This window comes from Grammomys surdaster, unplaced genomic scaffold, assembly GCF_004785775.1.
Source record: "Grammomys surdaster isolate TR1022 unplaced genomic scaffold, NIH_TR_1.0 199, whole genome shotgun sequence".
Lineage (NCBI taxonomy): Eukaryota > Metazoa > Chordata > Mammalia > Rodentia > Muridae > Grammomys > Grammomys surdaster.
This window is the reverse complement of record NW_021604644.1, coordinates 1,057,464-1,076,367: the sequence shown is the minus strand read 5'-3', so window position 1 is coordinate 1,076,367 and position 18,904 is coordinate 1,057,464. Positions and strand designations below refer to the sequence as shown.

Sequence of the window (18,904 nt, the reverse complement as noted above, 5' to 3'; positions counted from 1 at the left end):
ATCTTGAGCCTCTCAGATTTGGTCATGAAAACAAAAACTGTGATCATATTCAAGACTCTGAGTAAAAGCAATCGGATGGCAGATGAAGGCCAGCTTCAGAAAGCTCTGTCCTAGTTCTCCACTCACAATCTGGTGACACATTCTAAACATGCCCCTTATCACCTCATTAATATTTATTATTCTGAATAAAACTACAGAAACTACGGACAAAGTCATGCATAATTAAGAACTAGAAGCTGATTTTTAAAAATAACAGTTATTAAATATCCATTATAAATATTCATTTTATTTTAAAAGGATTGAAAGGTGTTACATATATTACACACTACATATAATGGCACATGTCAACCTTTTAAGCTTAAAAATATCTCCCCAAACTGGGACTGACTTATCCCAAGGATAAATGACCCTTGGCCTATAGCACCACACCCAGGCCCTGAGGAAAGCCAAGTTAGAGCCTGTCTGCCCTCTGGCACCGGGATTCCTGATAGGAAGTGGAGAGTCTTCTCCCTCTGCTCATATCCATGGCAGCAGTAAGGCCTGGGGGCCTTCTGACTGCCCACTGCAGGCTCGGGAAACCAGGGGAGCGAGGGGAAAGCCTCCCACAATCCTCAACAGTTGACAGAAGAATGTAAAATGCTTTCCTTAACATCTTTGCGTTTGATCTACAGAACTATAACAAAACTACAAAAGACAGGAGGAGGCTTACAATAATTGAAATACAGTTTTTCTTTGAAAATTAAAATTTCTAGACAGAGAGAGCCTTAAAGTTTCTAGTTTAACGCTAGTAACCTGCTCCACCAGAGTCCCCGCTTTCCTGATTTCAGGGTTAATTCATTCAAAGTTTTAAAAGCTATCCATATGCTGCTGTCTCAGATAAACATATAGAAATTTGATAATCCTTCCATTTCTTTTCCAAATGCTCTAGCTTATGGCTCTCCCCTTCATAGTGTGTTTAAGTTACATATTAGGAATCCAAGAAGAACCACGATGGAACTCTCCTAAGCAATGCCTGACCAATCAGTACAACACAGTACACAGTATGAAAAGTTTTATTTCCCTCCCAAGCCTCTAGAATATATATCCCCTTAGCTTTTAGAAATGTGATAATAAAAATACCAGTAGAATTTGATCATATGCAAAGAAAAGAAGAAAGAAAAAGCAGATCCCACACGGGAACCAGGCCGATTCCCTTGCCTGTGCAGTGGTGGTGTGAGTCAATGCTGTGCTTCTGGCAATGTCACCTTCTGCTTGCATTATAAGACTGTACAGGACAGATTTAAAGTGGAGACAGGCCTCTGGTTTGATTTTATTCTTTAAAACCCTAGTAGATCTTTTAAAAAGAGGCTGCATTAAATGACAGTGCATTTGAGTCAGGGGGAGGAAAAAAAATTAAAAACCCAAAACTTCTTTCAGTTTATTCAAAATAAAAATACACATAGAATTATGAAAATATAGGGTTCCTATTCCAGCATGTGAGCCTCTGCTGCTGCAAGGCTCGCATGCTCTTGAGGTTACAGCTCATCTCGATCCCTCAGGAGAGTATACCTATACTCGCTGGGCGCCAGCTTCTGGAAGGAGCTCTCTGGAGGACTGCTCGCTAAATCCTGGTCCTGCTACAAAAGAAGAAAAGAATCTTGATACCAAAATGTTTTATGGAGTTTTCATATTTTACTATTACATAACTGGTAGTGGCCTTAAAATTACTTATCTGTTAATAAATAAAAGGGGAAAAATATATGTCAAGGTGAAAAGTAAGTTTATCTTGTTTCTTCACTTCAAATATCCCTGGACTTATTGTCCAGGGCACGGCTGCCACAGCACCACTGACTGGGCCTGTCACAGTTCCTGAGGCAATGTGGAAGAAAACAACACTAAACACTCACTGTCTCCTAGAGAACTCCATAGAGACAGCACAACCTAGTTTGGTCTTAACCCTTCACTTTTACAAATGACTGCTGAGAGGGACGGCGTTGATATGAATGTCCCTACTCTGTTAAAGAGGCTGCTTTCATCTACGATCTCGGTGCCAGGAATCAGTCGAACCTGGCTGAGATGAGGGAAACAACACCATCATGAACTTCGGTAATACTTCTATGCCAACATGAGACAATCACGCAGTGAAACTATGCAGATGTCCGTGAGTTCTGAAGGAAAGGCAGCATGGCCTGTACTTTATTTTCTGCAAGTGTCTCAAGAGCAAGCTCACCTTTGCTACATAACAGTCCCTACAGTGGACAGGACATGTGCACACATTCTAACATAGATTAGTGCCCATGAGAAGAGAAGCTTACAGGTGTTTTTACCTATTTGACTTTGTCAGGCTTCATTTCCTCAGAAAGTTACTTTCTGCTCAGAAACATGATCAAGCTGAAATTATATTACTATAAATATGTACCTTGTACCCAGCTGGTATAGTACAAAAATATGGATAAATAAATGTATGGAGTCTACTGTCTAAGGGAGAAAGGAAAATAAATCAGGACACTGCAATAAGGAAACTAGATTTTTTTTTCCTGATTGTATAAAGCAGTGGTTCTTGGCCTGTGGGTCTCGATCACCCTGAGGGTTGAATGACCCTTTCCCAGGAGTCACCTAAGATCATCTGCATATTAGGTATTTACATTAAAATTAGTAACAGTAGAACAATTACAGCTATAAAGTAGCAACAAAAATCATTTTATAGTTGGGGGTCACCACAGCATGAGGAACTGTGTTAAGGGGCTGAAGTACTAGGCAGGTTGGAACCACTGCTCAGAGTCCTGAACAGCTCTGTGTGCTGAAGAACATAACTACCTATGGAATACTGTCGTTAGCCAAGCTCCCCACTTTAACAGTAAGCTTTAATGATCATTTCTCAAATAAAGTATATTATCAGAGTCTCAAGAGAACTCTTGACTTTGAACCTAATCTGACTCCTAAATAAGGTAAGGAAAAATTCACTTTCTCTTTTTCTTTCAAAAAACGACATTCTTTGGACAAAGTAACAGCCTGAAGTCCTATCATATAAAACAAGAAGGGGTTTAATGTATACCATCTCCTTCTTATAGTTTCATGGTCATAGACTTTATAAATAATAATACATCAAAATGCAAATTTATGACTCATAGAGCAGAGACATAGAAATTACTAAACTCTCAGACTTTAAAGCCCATCTATCTGTTCATTCTGAGACCTATCTACTCATCAATCTATATAACATGTTAATTGAGAATATATATGTGACTAAAAGCGAATATAAAATATTGATAAACAGTTGTCAAACATTCAAATATCAAATGGGAAAGCTATACTGAATCCTATGGTATGAACATTCTCTCTCTTTCTTTTTTTTTTTCTTTCAAGACAGGGTTTCTCTGAGTAGCCCTGGCTGTCTTGGAACTCACTCTGTAGACCAGGCTAGCCTCGAACTCTCCAACTCAGAAATCCGCCTGCCTCTGCATCCCAAGTGCTGGGATTAAAAGCGTGCGCCACCACCACCCGGCTAGGTTTGAACATTCTCAATACTGCATCCGTAAAGGTTCTTAGTATGGATGAGTAAGATAACAAAGCACTGCTTTTGTATAGTGAGGGTACGATTCAGCCACAAAAGCAAGCTTGAACTGGAATCAACTGATTTGCTTTCTCAATTACTCTTCCCAAGTCCTACTTTCTTACTTCTATCTGAAGCCAACACTATTGGCTTGTATAGTGCCTGTATAGCTACGTTCCACAGAATCATACCCAGACACCCCAGTTTAGATGATTAGGAACCAGACACAGCACTTTATAACCTTTCTGGAGGCCTGACATTTTAAGAAGTAACTTTAAAGGAACATAACCTAAATATGTCGTAGTCAATTCAGAATTTCTACAGAGAGGTATCAGGAATTGAAACTCTAGCTCAGGTCCCCTCTGACACTATCTATCTCAATAGAAGAGTCCCCACTAGGAAACACATGAGTCCTACCTCTCCTGGGGCTGTATCAGTTGGGTCAGGTCCGTGATGGAATTCTCTGTGTAGTTTTCCAGAATGTAGGTCAAATACAAACTGCTTGAGTTTTCCAGGAATTCTAAAACCAAAGGCAAATAATTATTTAGATTCAACTGCCAAAACAGGCTGACCTCTACTTTACTAACTTCATAGTGCTGTAAAGAAATATTTCACTATAATCCTACCAATCCTACCAAAGCTATTACAGGCAACTAGATATACATTTTGTGCTCTAATTTTTTTAGTTTTTATTTTATGTTGAGTACCTACATATACATACTGATACTAGTGGCTAATATCTGCAGAGGCCAGAAAAAGCATTGTATCTCCTGCAACTAAGAGTTATAGATGGTAGGATGAGCCATCAGGTAGGTGCTGGAAACCAAACCTGGGTCCTCTGAAAGAGCAGCAAGGGCTCTTAACTGCTGAACTACTTCTTCAGCACTAATGTTCTAATTATTGCATTTGCTTCACTGAAATTTTTCTATACTTACCATTAACAGAGGTAATGCTTTCAAGATGCTGTATCTCCAATGTGTTTTACTATCTTTATTGGTAGATACTTACATGGGATGTGTGTGTGTGTGTGTGTGTGTGTGTGTGTGTGTGTGTGTGTGTAATAATTCATACATTTTTACTGGCACACACATATATACATAAAACAAAAACCTTACATCCTAGAAAAATCACACTAAAAACACTAAAGTTCAACGGGGAAAATATTAGAGGAAATCACTTAAGAGTATTCAGTTTTAGAGCTAGAACACTAGAAAGCACACTCAGTGTCTCATGGCATTTGAATTCTGAAAGAGCCTGTGGATTCTCAAAAGCTCTAACCTGCCGTAGAGTCATCTCCCGAGGTGGTCCAGACTATGCTGAGCAAGACACAAAGTACATTTCTCTGGAATCATGTCATTGAGTTGTAGCCAATAAAATAGGAACAAATAATACCTACAAGGCCAATCAATTTTTGCTACTCATTTATTTGCATTCTAAAGTCATTGTCAACATGATTTAAGAATAAAACTGAAGTTGATTTGCTATTTTGATGACTAATAGCTGAATTTCAGCTTATATTTCTTGAGAAATTGAATGTTTTCATTTGCCTACAGAGATTTTGGTGCTTCAGAACATTTATTATATACTTCAAATAGAAAGCTATTCTTTTTTTATATGTATTACAAAAATTAAAATGCACTTCCGGGTGGAGAGATGGCTCATCGGTTAAGAGCACTGTCTGTAGCTTTCAGAGATACTGAGTTCAATTCCCAGCAAACCACTTGGAGGTTCATACTAGGATCTGATGCCCTCTTCTGGCATGGAGGCATATATGCAGATAGAGCACACATACTTTTAAAAACAAACAAACAAACAAACAAACAAACAAACAAGAAAGATTCTAAAATGAACTTCCATACAAATTTTAGTTCCTTGGGTACAACAGCCTGACTTTTTACATATTTTTGTTTTTATTTTGTTTTCATAGGCAAGAACAGCTAGTCTGTAAATATTACCAGTTTCTATTTTTTTCTTTTTAAATTCTTTCCTGAGGTCTTGGAAATGCTGTTCTCCCCAACCCCCTTCAATAACTCCCACTGAGCTGTACCTACCAATAACTTTATTGTACAGCATGTTGGCTCCCCACGAGCTTCAGCACAATAGAGACCAGCAGGTGCCAAATGCACAGTTTACAAATACAAATGACTGTCAGGTAGCAGTATTGACAGAAAGCCTTGCCGAGGTTCTCTGGTGCAGAAGTAATTGCACATACACCACAGATAAACACTGAGAGATCAATTTACATTTCTTCTGACATCATCCTCTGTCACTCCAAAGCAAAGTGCTGAAGTAGAAAATTCAAGCCACAGACTCCGAATGTTCAAACTGCCTGAGATAATGGTGCTGGTTTGTCTTACAAGCTGCCAAGACTCTGAGAACTGCTAGTCAAGGAATAGATAATGAATGAGTAAATCCTAAACATGACAAATTGAGACTACTTAAGACAGGCTCTTTCCTGACCTGAATTTTCCCCTTGTCATGAGACAAGAGGAAAAAAAGAATTTTGAGCTCTAAATTGTCAGAGTAGACAGTGGCAATCTGCAAGAAGACTGCTCAGTAAGTTGATCTATTTTCATTTCAGGCTGTAATTTTCCTAACTGGAACACTAAGTGTGTCTCTTCTACCCTCCAAACTTGTTTGTTTACAATGCTTTACTTTTAGATAATGAAACACACACACAAACAATAAATTGTGACCACCCTCTGACAAATGCACAAGCTAAGTTTATTATTTTAAAAAACTGAAACACAATAGATATTTTTCTTTTAAAGCTCAAGTTCTGTAACTTTTTGTTTGTTTTGAGAATCTCAGCACGTAGCAGGGCTGGTCTTAAACTTACTAAAGATCTGTTTTCTTACCACCTCTGCAAACCAGGTGGGATCTCCTGCACCTCTCTGCAGTTGGACCTTCCCTTCCCCCTAATCCTTGGCAACCACTCATGTGTTTGTTGATCCTATGCCACACACACACACACACACACACACACTCATACCACAGAAAACTATTCATTTGTCTCGTTAAGGACATTTGGATTCTATCAGGATCTTGGTGGTCAGGAACAATGCTATGACAAATACACGTGCATAGGTTTCTATGTGAAGTTTAGTCTCTAGAGCTTGGTCAGTACTACATCCGACTGTATTGGAGTGCTATCAAGACTACGGCTGGTCTGCAGGCTTGTGACCACAGGGCACTGTTGCCATTTCACCTACGGCAGCTGAAGGACATAGACCAACCTCTTGCTGTGACTCTATCTTGCATTTCTTGACTATGTAATGACCCTGGGAACCTGGCTCACATGCTCAGTTGTCACCTCTGCATCTTGTTTATGTTTTATCATTCATAGAACAAAGGTTTATAACTTGATGAAAACCAATTCATCATTTTTTTTCTAAGTGTTTCTGATGCTCTTAGAACTGTCTTCAACTGGCTGGTAAGGATTTTCTTGCTTATTGTTTTCCACTTAGATCTATGATGAATTCTAAGGTAAATTTTCATAAGAAAGAATTCTTTCTTGGGATGACGATGCTCAGTTGGCCCAGGCAACTTGCTAACAAGGAATAATAATAAAAACATTACCAGATAAACATTATGTGCTTTTTACAAAATTCTATCAGGCTAGGCATGGTGAAACAAGCCTGTACCCTCAGCTAGGAGGCTGAGATAGAACCACAAACTCCATCCAGCACTGAACAAGAGGACCATCCCTCAAAGTTTAAAAGGGGTAAAGGTGCGGCTTAGTGGTGCAGCATTAGCCTAGCATGCAGGAACCCTAGGCTCAACTATGAGTCTCACAAGGAAAAACAGAAGGCAAGACAAAGGTAAAGGAGCAGGACAAGCTCTACCAATAACCATGTTCTTTCTCACTTAAACATTTTCTGTGGAGAAAAAAAAAATCACATGACTATCTCATTAGATGCTGAAAAAGCCTTTGATAAAATCCAACATCCCTTCATGTTAAAGGGAAATCAGGGATACAGGGCACATAATTAAACATAATCAAAGCAATATACAGCAAGCTAATAGCAAACACCAAACCAAATGGAGAGAAACTTGAAGCAATTCTACTAAAATCAGGAATAAGACAAGGCTGCCCACTCTCTATCTATTCAGCATAGTACCTGAAGTTCTAGCCAGAGCAGTAAGACAACTAAAGGTCAAGGGGATCCAAATTAGAAAGGAAAAAGTCAAAGTATTGCTATTTGCAGGTGATATGACAGTATACATAAGCAACTCCAAAAATTCTACCAGAGAACTGGTAAACTATGGCTGATAAACACCTTCAGCAAAGTGGCTGGATACAAAATTAACTCAAAGAAATCAGAAGCCCTGCTTTATACAAATGATATACAGGCCAAAAAGAAATTAGGGAAACAACCCCTTTACAATAGCCACCAATAATATAAAATATCTTGTTTTAACTTTAACCAAGCGAGATCTGTACAACAAGAACTTCAAGTCCCTGAAGAAAGAAATTGAAGAAGATATCAGAAGATGGAAAGATCTCTCATGCCCATGGATAGGTGGGATTAAGATAATGAAAATGGCCACCTTACAAAAAGCAATCTACAGATTCAATGCAATCCCCATCAAAATTCCAACACATTTTTTTAATAGACCTTGAAAGAGTAAGTCTCAACTTCATACGGAAAAACAAACAACTCAGGATAGCCAGAACAAGCCCAGACAGTAAAAGAAGTTTGGGAGGAAGCACTGTCCCTGACCTCAAGCTGTACTATAGAGTAGTAGTGATAAAAAGTGCATGGTATTGGTACAGAAACAGAGACGTTGATCAATGGAATCAAACTGAAGACCCAGAAATAATTCCACACACCTATGGATGCTTGAGTTTTGATAAGGAGGCCAAAGCCATACAGTGGAAACATGATGGCTATGAAAATGAATGGAAATCTGCAATTGATGGGGGTGAGGAGGTGTGAGGAGGAGTCAGAGACCTGGGATAAGCAAGGAGCCCAAGAATCATGTGGGTGACCTTAGCTGTGACTCACTATATTGGGGATATGGAATCTGAAGAGGCCACCACCTACTGTAGCCAGGTAGGAACCCCAGTGGAGCAATAAAGATGCCAACTAACTCACAAAACATTCAACCCCAAATTTATCCTATCTACAAGGCAGGCAGGCATGAGGGAGGGAGAAGAGACTGACGGAATGACCAACCAATAACTGGCCCAACCTGAGACTCATCCCATGGGCAAGTAGTAGTCCCTGGCACTATTAATAATACTCAGTTATGCTTGCAGACAGGAGCATGCTGTCCTCTGAGGCTCCACCCAGTAGCTGACTCAGACAGATGCAGACACCCACAGCCAAACATTGCATGGAGCTTGTGGACTCTTAAGGAAGAATGGCAGGAAGAATTTCAGGCCCCGATGGGGATAGGAACTCCATAGAAAGATCAACAGAATCAACTAGCCAGGACCCTTGGGGCTCTCAGAGACTGAACCACCAGCCAAAGAACATATACAGGCTGGACCTTGGCCTCCCTACACATATGTAACAGACGTGCAGCTTGGTCTTCATGGGTCCCAAACAACTGCAAGAGCTATCCCAAAAGCTGTTGCCTGTATGTGGGATATGTTCTTCTAGCTGGGCTGCCTTGTCTGGCCTCAGTGGAAGAGGAAGTGACTAGCCTCACTAAGAATTGGAGTGCCAGAGTGGGGGAATACTTGTGGTGGGAGCACCCGCCCAGAGGAGAAGGGGAGAGAGGATGGTGGAAGAATTGTAGTTGGGGGAGGGGGGTGTGAGCGGGAGGGGAACAGTGAGTGGGATGTAAAGTGAATGAGTAAAAACATAAATTAAATTTAAAAAAAAAACTTTCTATGGGTAGGCCCATAGATAACAAGATTACACACATTCTCAGAATGGATTTTAGCGGTATCCTGGGAATATTTTCTTCTAGGTATCTTTCTGAATTCTTTGAACTTCCATGTTGATCTAACTTATACCCTCCAAGATTATGAGATGGCCCATTTGTTAAAAGAACACCTCTAGACAACTCTGTATTAGTGGACAGCCTCTTCTGTGGCCTTGCTTTATATTGCTTAATGTGCTAATCTGACTGCATCTCTCCTCCCTGAAATGAGAGCCACTGAGTCATCTGTCAGATGACTCCAGAAATGTTGAGTTATTATGTAAAAAGTAATAGTAATGATAGTAATTTATAGAAAACTGCTTACCATTTCAGCTTTAATTATCAGGCAGCATAGTAACAATTAGATAAGCCATTAAATGTGTCAGATTCATCTTGCTGCATGCTTTATTGGTTTTTAACACTAGCATCTATTCACACAGGCTCAGATCTTAGCTCTCATAGCACATACCACCTCTCAATTTAAAAGCCGTTAGCAGGAACAGTACTTACAAGGGGCAATTGGACAGCTAAGGAAAAAGAATAAAGAAGTGAATTACTTCAAAGAGCTTCAAATACAGCAACATGGAGCTGTGGCTATCCCGGAACTAGCTCTGTAGATTAGGCAGACCCGCCTGCCTCTACCTCTTGAGTGCTGGAGTTAAAGGAGCATGCCACTTGCATTATAGAGATTATTTTCTGTTCCCAGATTTCTTTGAAGAGTCCCATTGGCTCAGATTCACTTTCCTTTCTTCTTTCCCCAAAGCAAAGCATGCCACCAGCTGACAGATTAGCTCTACTTAGCCAACAGTCCATCTACTGGTCCTGAAGGCTACGACTGAGGAATAAAAGGACTGGGTGGTGTGAGAAAGACTGCTAAAGGGATCCTCAACAGTTAAGAGTCCTTGATGCTCTTTCAGAGTAGACGAGTTTGCTTTCCAGTACCCATATCCAGTAGCTTATGACTACCTGTAACTCACCCTCACATTCTTGGCATACACAGACACACACAAATAAAAACAAAAGAAGTCCTTCAGAGGATTCCCAGAACATGTAACACAATATTCCCAGAAGTGTAATAAAAAATAAAAATAAATAAAAAGGCTGAGCATGACTGGGTTGTTGACTTGTAGGCTGAAACAAGGTCAGCATCTTCTTGATTTCTTTTTTTTTTTTTTTAAGATTTATTTTATGAATGTAAGTACACAGTTGCTTTTTTGAGACATACCAGAAGAGGGCATCGGATCCCACTTCAGATGGTTGTGAGCCACCATGTGGTTGCTGGGAACTGAATTCAGGACCGCTAGAAGAACAGTCAGTGTATTTAACTGCTGAGCCATCTCCCCAGCCCTCTCTTGATTTCTAAGAATAATAATTTGAGACTTTATAGTTAGGGCCGTGAGTCTCTCATTGAAAACAGAAGTCCAAAGTGTACATACATAAACACCCACCCCCACCCTCAGATCTATCCACACCTAGAAGCTGAATGGTGTGCTGATGAACTTCATAAAATGATACACTGGCCAGAAAGCATTTCAATGCTAAATACTAAATATAGTTACTGTCTGTGGTGGTTTGAACAAGAATGGTTCCCACAGGCTCATATATTTAAATGTGTAGTCATCAGAGAATAGCTGATGGATTAGTACTTAGGATTAGGAGGTGTGGTTTTCTTGGAGTAAATATGTCACTAGAGGTGGGCTTTGAGGTGTTAGAACCTTAAGCCAGGCCTAGTGGCTCTCTCTTTCTGCTGCCTGCTGATCCAGATGTGGAACTCTCAGCTACGTCTCCAGTACCATGCCCCACTACATGCTTCCTTCTCCTCCATACCCCATGAAGGCAATGGATTAAACCTCTGAAACTATAACCAAGCCACGATTTAATGCTTTCTTTTGTAAGAGTTGCCACGGTCATGTTGTCTCTTCACAGCACTAGAACACTGACTAAGACATTGCCTGTCAGCTCCCAGCAAGCCAAACCTCTCTCTCTTCAAAATCTCCTTTCAGCTTGATCATGCAGTCTTTGGGGAAGGGAAAGACAAGGACACCCAACTAGGTAGGGTGGCCAGATCTCACCCAATAGTAAATGTCCACAGAACTGAGGGGCCTCTGTGTGATATGAGTTTTGTCCTAACATGTCTGGATGTTAAAAAAAGATTGCAAGGTAAGCTGCTCTGCTTTCAAATGCAATACAGCCTTGCTCTTTTAACTGCCTAAGAATGAAGAATCACTCTCAGCAGGTGATCCTACTTGCCAGTTAATAGGAACTTCAGTCTGAAGACCCACAACCACAAACAGCTGACCAACAACTCGGTGGCCATCTGGGCCCAGATGCAGCGCTTTAGGTTGGTCCACTCCAACATCTATTCCATCTATGAGCTGCTAGAGCAGGTGAAGGAGCTAGTGCTGAAGAATCAGATCCAGGAACAAGTCATCTCCATAGAGGATGAAAACCTGAAGAAGCATGGCTGTGACTGAAGCCAGCACCCACCACGACAGAGCAGCTCTGTGGAACCTACGAGAGAGACCCATGGAGACTCCAAAGGGAGACGAGGTGGTAGCAGAGGAGTCTGCAGAGCCCACAGTGTCCCCAGAAGAAAAGATGGCAGGACAGATCTGGGTAGGCAGGGGAGAATGCTAAAACTATAGATGGAAATGACATGGTCCTTGCTGTAGCCAGAAACTATGTGGAAGTCCATGATCAGTCTGTGCTGCTGCTGACTACTAAGGGCAAGGAAGCTTCTTTTGTAGTGGCGTGGACGACTGCAGATCCACAGTTGAGAATGACACCTCTCCCACCTCCCTACCCCTGCTTAAAAAAAAAATCAGTCTAGATCAGAAGCCATTGATGAAAACTCTTAAAATTGTGATAAGAATACTGAAGTACAGCTTCTCACTGTTGATGGCTTTTGTTGTTAGGGGTAAGGTAGAAGGAATCGGTTATCTTTAAGCAGTTGGCCACTGGGAGGCCCTTGAGGCATATGCTCCAGTGATTATATGAGCCTCACAAATTAAGACTTGCTATTTTTTCTTTTCTTCTTCTGTTTTGGGGGAGGTCACAGGGCAGGAGGTCATTAGGGGGAGGTCACAGGGTGGAGGTCATTAGGTGGAGGTCACAGGGTGGAAGGTAGGAGGCAGGGCTGTGAAGCAAATGGCATCGGGGAACATTATGGGAAATTTCCAAATAATAAAATCATTAGGTTACAAAAAGAAGTTCAACAACCTTTACTGCAGTCTGTTACGACCCTCAAACAACCCACAAAGAAACTCTGCCCCTTCCTTTCAGAGCCCTTGTCTTCCTTCTTACCCCTTTATGATCTCTACTGTGCTTCCTGGAGCAGCACCTCCCTGTCTCAATGACTCTTTCCTCCACTTGACTCTGCCTCACAAGCACTTAATCAAGTTTAGGTTTTTCACCCAAGAGAACGAATGTTGCTTAACGTCTCTCTGTAGCTACCCCCATCCCTCTCGGTTATTCCTTTTATAGCAATGTTTCTTACAAGTGCTTCTATTTTTTTGACTTGCAACTCAGTGCAACATAGACTGACGGCATCTTCTCCTTCACCTTGCAGCTGGGCAGTCCTTTCTGTCTTCCTCATCTCTATGTTGTAGTTAAGTACTCTGTTATTCTTGCACTACTTCCTACTTGATTAGTAATCACGTGCTCCTCCTTGTTTTCTGCTGATCCTTTGTTAGGTCTGAGAATGAAACATTCCCAATAGGCTCAGGTTTGGAATGCGTAGGCCCAGAGGATGGGATTATTCTGCAAAGTGTCAACATTTTGAGACACAGGGCCTGAGTAGAGAAGTAGATGCTAAGATTGCTCCCTTGAAGGTTGTTATACCAGAACCCAGTCTGCTCCTTTCTCTGCTTCTTGTGACCTGTCTGATAGGAGGTCAGAACTTCCCATTTTCTACTCCTATTGCAATGAGACGAAGGGCCATGGACTGAGCCCTATGAACTCTTTGAAACTATTAACTAGAGTTAATCCTTTCTCTAGTTTCTGGCAGATATTTTGTCACATAGCTGAGATAGCTAACTAATGCAGCTGGACTTTCTTCCCCAGTCTTCTGAACATGTTCCTTTCTCAGTTCTTCTCCTGCTCTGGGCAACCACCATTCTACTCTCATGAGTTCAGCATCATTTCACTCTCATAAGGTAAAATTATGCAGTTTAATCTGTGCCTGTGCTATGTCACTAAATATGGCCTCCCCCAGTTATCTATGTTGTCATAAACAACAGGATCCCTATTTTGACAGGCGACGAGTACTCCTAGTGGACAGACCATATTTGCTGCACCCACTCTTCAGATGATGCACATGATGCTGCAATGAATTATGAGAGTTCAGAAATCACTTTAACATACTGATTAAATTTCCTTTGGATATTGTTCTAGTTTGCTTTGTGTTGCTTTGATAAAACATTCTGACCATAAGCAACTTGGGGGAGAAAAAGTTTATTTTAGCTTATACTTCCAGGTCACAGCCCATCAGTAAAAGAACAAAAAGTATATTTATTTATGAGTCATCTTATAAATTTGTTTATTTTTTCAGGGTTTTCAATTTGTTGACACATTATTGAAAGTAGACTCATCCATTTTATTTCTGTAACAAAATTTATAATGACTCCTTTATTACTTCTCATTTTATATACTTGTGTCTTTCTTTTGCAGTCTAAACACTTCTAAATTTATCTTTTAAAAATGTGTTTCCTTGGCTTTCTTTTGTTTTAGAGTCTATTTCATTTGTTTCTGCTCTAGTCATTTTCTTAATTAAAAATACTTTATGTCTTTAAGTGTTTTTCCTGCACATGTGTCCATGGGCCACAGAAAGCCAGAAGAAAATCTGAGATCCACTGGAGTTACAGACGGTTGTGAGCCACCATGCGGATGCTGAGAATCGAACCCAGGTCCTCCAGAGGGAACTGCAGAGTTATCTCTCCAGTTCCTTGGCTCTGGGTTTTATTATCTCTTCCTCCTAACTTTGGGTTCAGGCTATTTTGTAAGCCTAAGATCTAGGCCATCACCTGCATGGCTCCTCAGGTTCTAAACCAGCATAGTGGTGCCAGGTAACAGCCAGCACCACAATCCATCTCTAACAGATGGAAATTCCATCCCCTGCCCAGCACTGGGCCAGCCCCACGCATAGAATTTATATACTTGATATCTAGCATAATGACTGTCATTTAGAAGACCTAGAAAAAACATGATGAATTGATTTGTTATACTCTTTGAGGGTAAGGTGAAACTTAAAATGACTTTTGGCATACTTTATTATTTAAAATACAACCACTGCTGGGCAGTGGTGGCACACGCCTTTAATCCCAGCACTTGGGAGGCAGAGGCAGGCAGATTTCTGAGTTCGAGGTCAGCCTGGTCTACCGAGTGAGTTCCAGGACAGCCAGGGCTACACAGAGAAACCCTGTCTCGAAAAAAAATAAAATAAAATAAAATAAAATAAAATAAAATAAAATAAAATAAAATAAAATAAAATAAAATAAAATAAAATAAAATAAAATACAACCATCCACTGGGATTTGTTACTGGCTTATAACACAGCCATCACCTCTCACTCATTTTCACAAAACTATTACACTAGGCAGGTGTTACTATCAATCCTATTTTATACTTGAAGAAAGAACAGAAGTTTAGTGACCAGCCCAAGGCAGAACTCAATATTACATGAGTGTCAGGACCAAGATTCTTCTGAAAAATCACGTTTACTGAAATATTCAGATGTATATGGAATAAAGTATTCTTCAGTGATGCTTCAACTTATCTTCTCTGCAGAACGATATTTTGAGATTTTAAAATATAAAATGGATTGTCCAAGAAAATTAAGTGTGTATTACTTAATTTGTAATGCTTATAATTTTTTATATATTAATACTTTTTAATTTAATTTTAATTACTGTAGTTCACATTCCCAAAAGGTAGTAAGATATCAGTCTCTGCAGCTGTCACAGGCTTCCATGTTTATTAATACTATAAAGACCTAAGAGTAGAATCCAGCTCACCTGTTCTTGGAAAGGTTATAGCTACATGCCATTAGAAATTTTGACTGGTCATGGCAACATTCTGAGTTGCATATACTCTCAGCATCCTTAAGCGTGCAATCATGAGCAGACAGACACTTGCAGCAGTGTTCCAGCCTGATCGAGGAAGTATACTTTCTTGATATGGGATGGCACAGACCAGCCACAGCGCAAAGCTAACTTCTCACAGCACACAGTCTTCCTTTTAGAGTGGTTCCCAGTCACCTAACATCTGATACTCTCTACTGAGTGTTGCCACAGGGTCCAGAGACAGGTAGCAGGAGCCACTCGGACTTCTGACACCCAACCGGAATATTATTTTCACAGTACACAGATATGTAAAATAGTCAAGCAATTGTTTTACATTCAACTTATGGGACATGTCAGTAATTTTAAAAAGAAAAAAAGAAGGGATACTTACAATACATCCTTAAAGTCTCCAAAAACATACATATGCCTAAAACTGTCAATGGCTATGACGGGGCAGTCTGCTGGAGTTTTCTGGATATGGAGAAGAGGATGTCTAAATTTGTCACAATCTGCATGTAAGAAATTTATTGTACCTTTGAAAGAAACAGAATTTTAAGAACTACATTAGATTTTTAAACTGTATTTCTAATTATGAACTTACAAAAATAGCATAATAAACATCAACATTCTTGAAATTGATACGAATCAGAAAAATTAAAACCTAAACAGTATATTTAAAAGAAAAATTTTTAGTCTCAGAGCAGAGTATAATTCACTTAGAAATTATAAGGGAAATTATAGGAAAATTCAAATTTAAATGCTATTGTGATGTGAATTTTTATTTCTTCAATTGGCAGCCATCTACTATATAGGTTCCCCAAATTCTGACACACACACTGCTCCCTTGGGACCATCTTCATGCCCCTTGTAGCCTAAATGGCTACTTTTAAATCTAATTCAAACCCAGATATTCACTAAATGACTAAAATAGGCAGCTCTTTACCACACCATCAATTTACATGGTTTGATCTTTTATCCTCAGTGTAGAGAGGGAGCTGTTTGACACCCCACATTCTGCTAAGGTACAGAAAAATGCAGACAGACTTTCATACAGAAATAAATGTGGATCAGCAAGTGTCATTTCTTAGCAATGTCTCAGGAAATGTGTCAGAGAAGCATCTGGGTACTAGAAAATGGTTCCCCAAATAACACTGTTCACCCAGAACCCCACAAGCACATAGAAAGCCTGTTTCACATCATAACCTCAGTGCTTCCTTCCTCCATAGCTAAATGCATGTTAAAGTATCCTGGGAAACTGTTATCCTACGTGTGTGTTTAAGGCAAATACGGACCAGAAAAGGAGGAGAAAGACAGTTGAGAAAGAGGAAGCCAGACACCTTCAACAGTCTACCTTTTTCACTTATCAACTGCCGGGCTACTTCATTCTGGAATATTTCTAAACTTTCTGTATCCTCCTTCATGTGGAAGAGTATGAGAAAAGGCAGTCCTTCTTCTGTCAGTTCCTGTGGAAACAGGTTTTCAATGAAAATCAGTGCTGTTTTCCAAGTGGAACAAGTGTGGACTCAATTCATATAACTAACAGTTACAAGCAATCATTAAAAAAAGGCTCTGTGTGAAAAACAATAAGACTTAACAAAAAATGAATTCAACCCTTTGCATTTTAGGCAGTCACTAAGGAAACATACATGTCCTGCTTTGTTATATACATGGATTCACTTGGAAGGTCCTTGGGCAATCTGTTAGCCCAGAGTTCTCAACCTGTGGGTCACAGGGTCATCTATCAGACACCCTGCATATCAGATATTTCCAATATGATTCATAACAGTAGCAAAATTACAGTCATGAAGTAGCAAACAAAATAATTTTATGGTTGGGTTCACCATAACTTGAGGAACTGTATTAAAGGGTCACAAGCTTTAGAAAGGTTGAGACCGCTGTATTAGCCAGTACTGCATACGTGAGTACAGGGGCAGTCTCTTGAAGACAACATTGAGAGAAGAAAGAACTATAGTCAGTTCTTAATCCAGGAGTGAGACAAACATTGAGGATTACTGCCAGTCTTCACAAGGAAGACTGAAAGCACAAATGTGTAAGCAGTAAGTCAATTTCATTCATAAATTCATGCCTATTCTAAAGTGTATATTAAAAATCACTTCACTATGTGAGACCTACCCAAAGCTGAAAAGTGTTTTTTAACACTTTAAAAACACTTTAAAAAACAAAACTCCACAATTAGCTGCCCCAGCTAGTGCACATATACAGAGCACCTTGAAAACAACAAAGTGCCATTAAAATTTGTATTTCTGTTAATTTAGAGTAAAAGAAACAGGAGAAACAGTACATTTGAATAATCTATCTTAACAAATGCCATGTTCTTATTTGTATGGGAAAGTCCAGAAAGGCCTCCACGTGTAGTTATTTCTGCTAGCAATCCTTCTGAGAATCCAATTTAGGAACTGCCTCAGCTTGAAGCACAGATATCGTTTATCTTTAATAATGATATTTTTTTAAATCCCTGAGACCCATCACATGAGACTATTTTTGGTTCCTATCTTGTATTTAAATTTGTTTCACTTGTATATATAGATAAATAAATAAGTTTATCATATTATCCCTTCTTCTAATTGAGAGGTAACTTTTAGCCACAAAAGTCCACCATTTAAAGTGCACAGTTTGCTGTTATATTCACAAGATTGTGCAAAAATCATCACTCATCCCAGAACACACTCATCACTCCAAAATTAAACCTTACACCTATTAGCTGCCACTCTCTTTTTCCCCCACTCCCATTTCCTGGCATTACATTTATCTTTTGGTAATTCAATTTAAATTTTCTTCTTCCTCATCTTTTATCTTTTGGGATTACAGTTTTTCCTAATTCTCATTTACAGATCCCACGCCCCGTATTTCTGTCTTTGGACTTTTCTGCTCTGGCTTAGTAATTTCCCCCTAGTGCAATAGTTTTTATTATCAGCTCATAGGGATCCCTTAGCTCTGTGTACAAGCCTAGCTCAATCCAGAATTAACAGGTAGGTTTCCAAGGGCATCACAAACATCCAGGGTGAGTGACAATGCTCACTCCTACCTCCTCGCCTCCTTAGCACACACTTTTCTTTCAGCCCTTGCTTCAGGACTGCAATGTCTCTTCTTGAAACCAATACCCCCAGTCCACCCAGTTTCTAAAGAAAAAAAAAAAAGTTTCTCCTTTGAATTCTTAGGGTTTTCCTTAGTGTCCTTCAGGTGGCACTGGGCACATATTATTCCTTTCTCTGGACATGTCAAAAACTGACCACCAAGCCCTGAGGGCAGATACTCTCACTCATGCCTGGTTCTGTTCCCCAATTTCCCATACAGAAAGATCTGGCAAACACATGACAAAATACAAGAAGAGTGTTGCTTAATAAATACTACTGCGGAAGAAGACTGGTCATTTCCCAGAGGGAATACAAGAGCTAGGAAACTAAAATAAAAGCACATG

General features: G+C 39.8%; 1 protein-coding gene across 2 annotated transcripts in view; it reads right to left on the bottom strand.

Moving 5' to 3' along the window:
- Positions 1 to 266: 266 nt before the first annotated feature.
- Positions 267 to 18,904, bottom strand: part of Erp44 (endoplasmic reticulum protein 44) — a 91,489-nt gene continuing 72,851 nt past the window's right edge. The window contains exons 9-12 of one of the 2 annotated variants that reach the window (XM_028770275.1): positions 16,817 to 16,928; positions 15,857 to 15,998; positions 3,950 to 4,052; positions 267 to 1,613 (exon numbers count right to left, since the gene is read on the bottom strand). In XM_028770275.1, coding sequence (XP_028626108.1) covers positions 1,515 to 1,613; positions 3,950 to 4,052; positions 15,857 to 15,998; positions 16,817 to 16,928 — 456 coding nt within the window. In that variant the 3' untranslated portion in view covers positions 267 to 1,514. Of the gene's footprint in view, positions 1,617 to 3,949; positions 4,053 to 15,856; positions 15,999 to 16,816; positions 16,929 to 18,904 lie in introns of both variants that reach the window. The other variant, XM_028770274.1, reaches the window with a different exon arrangement.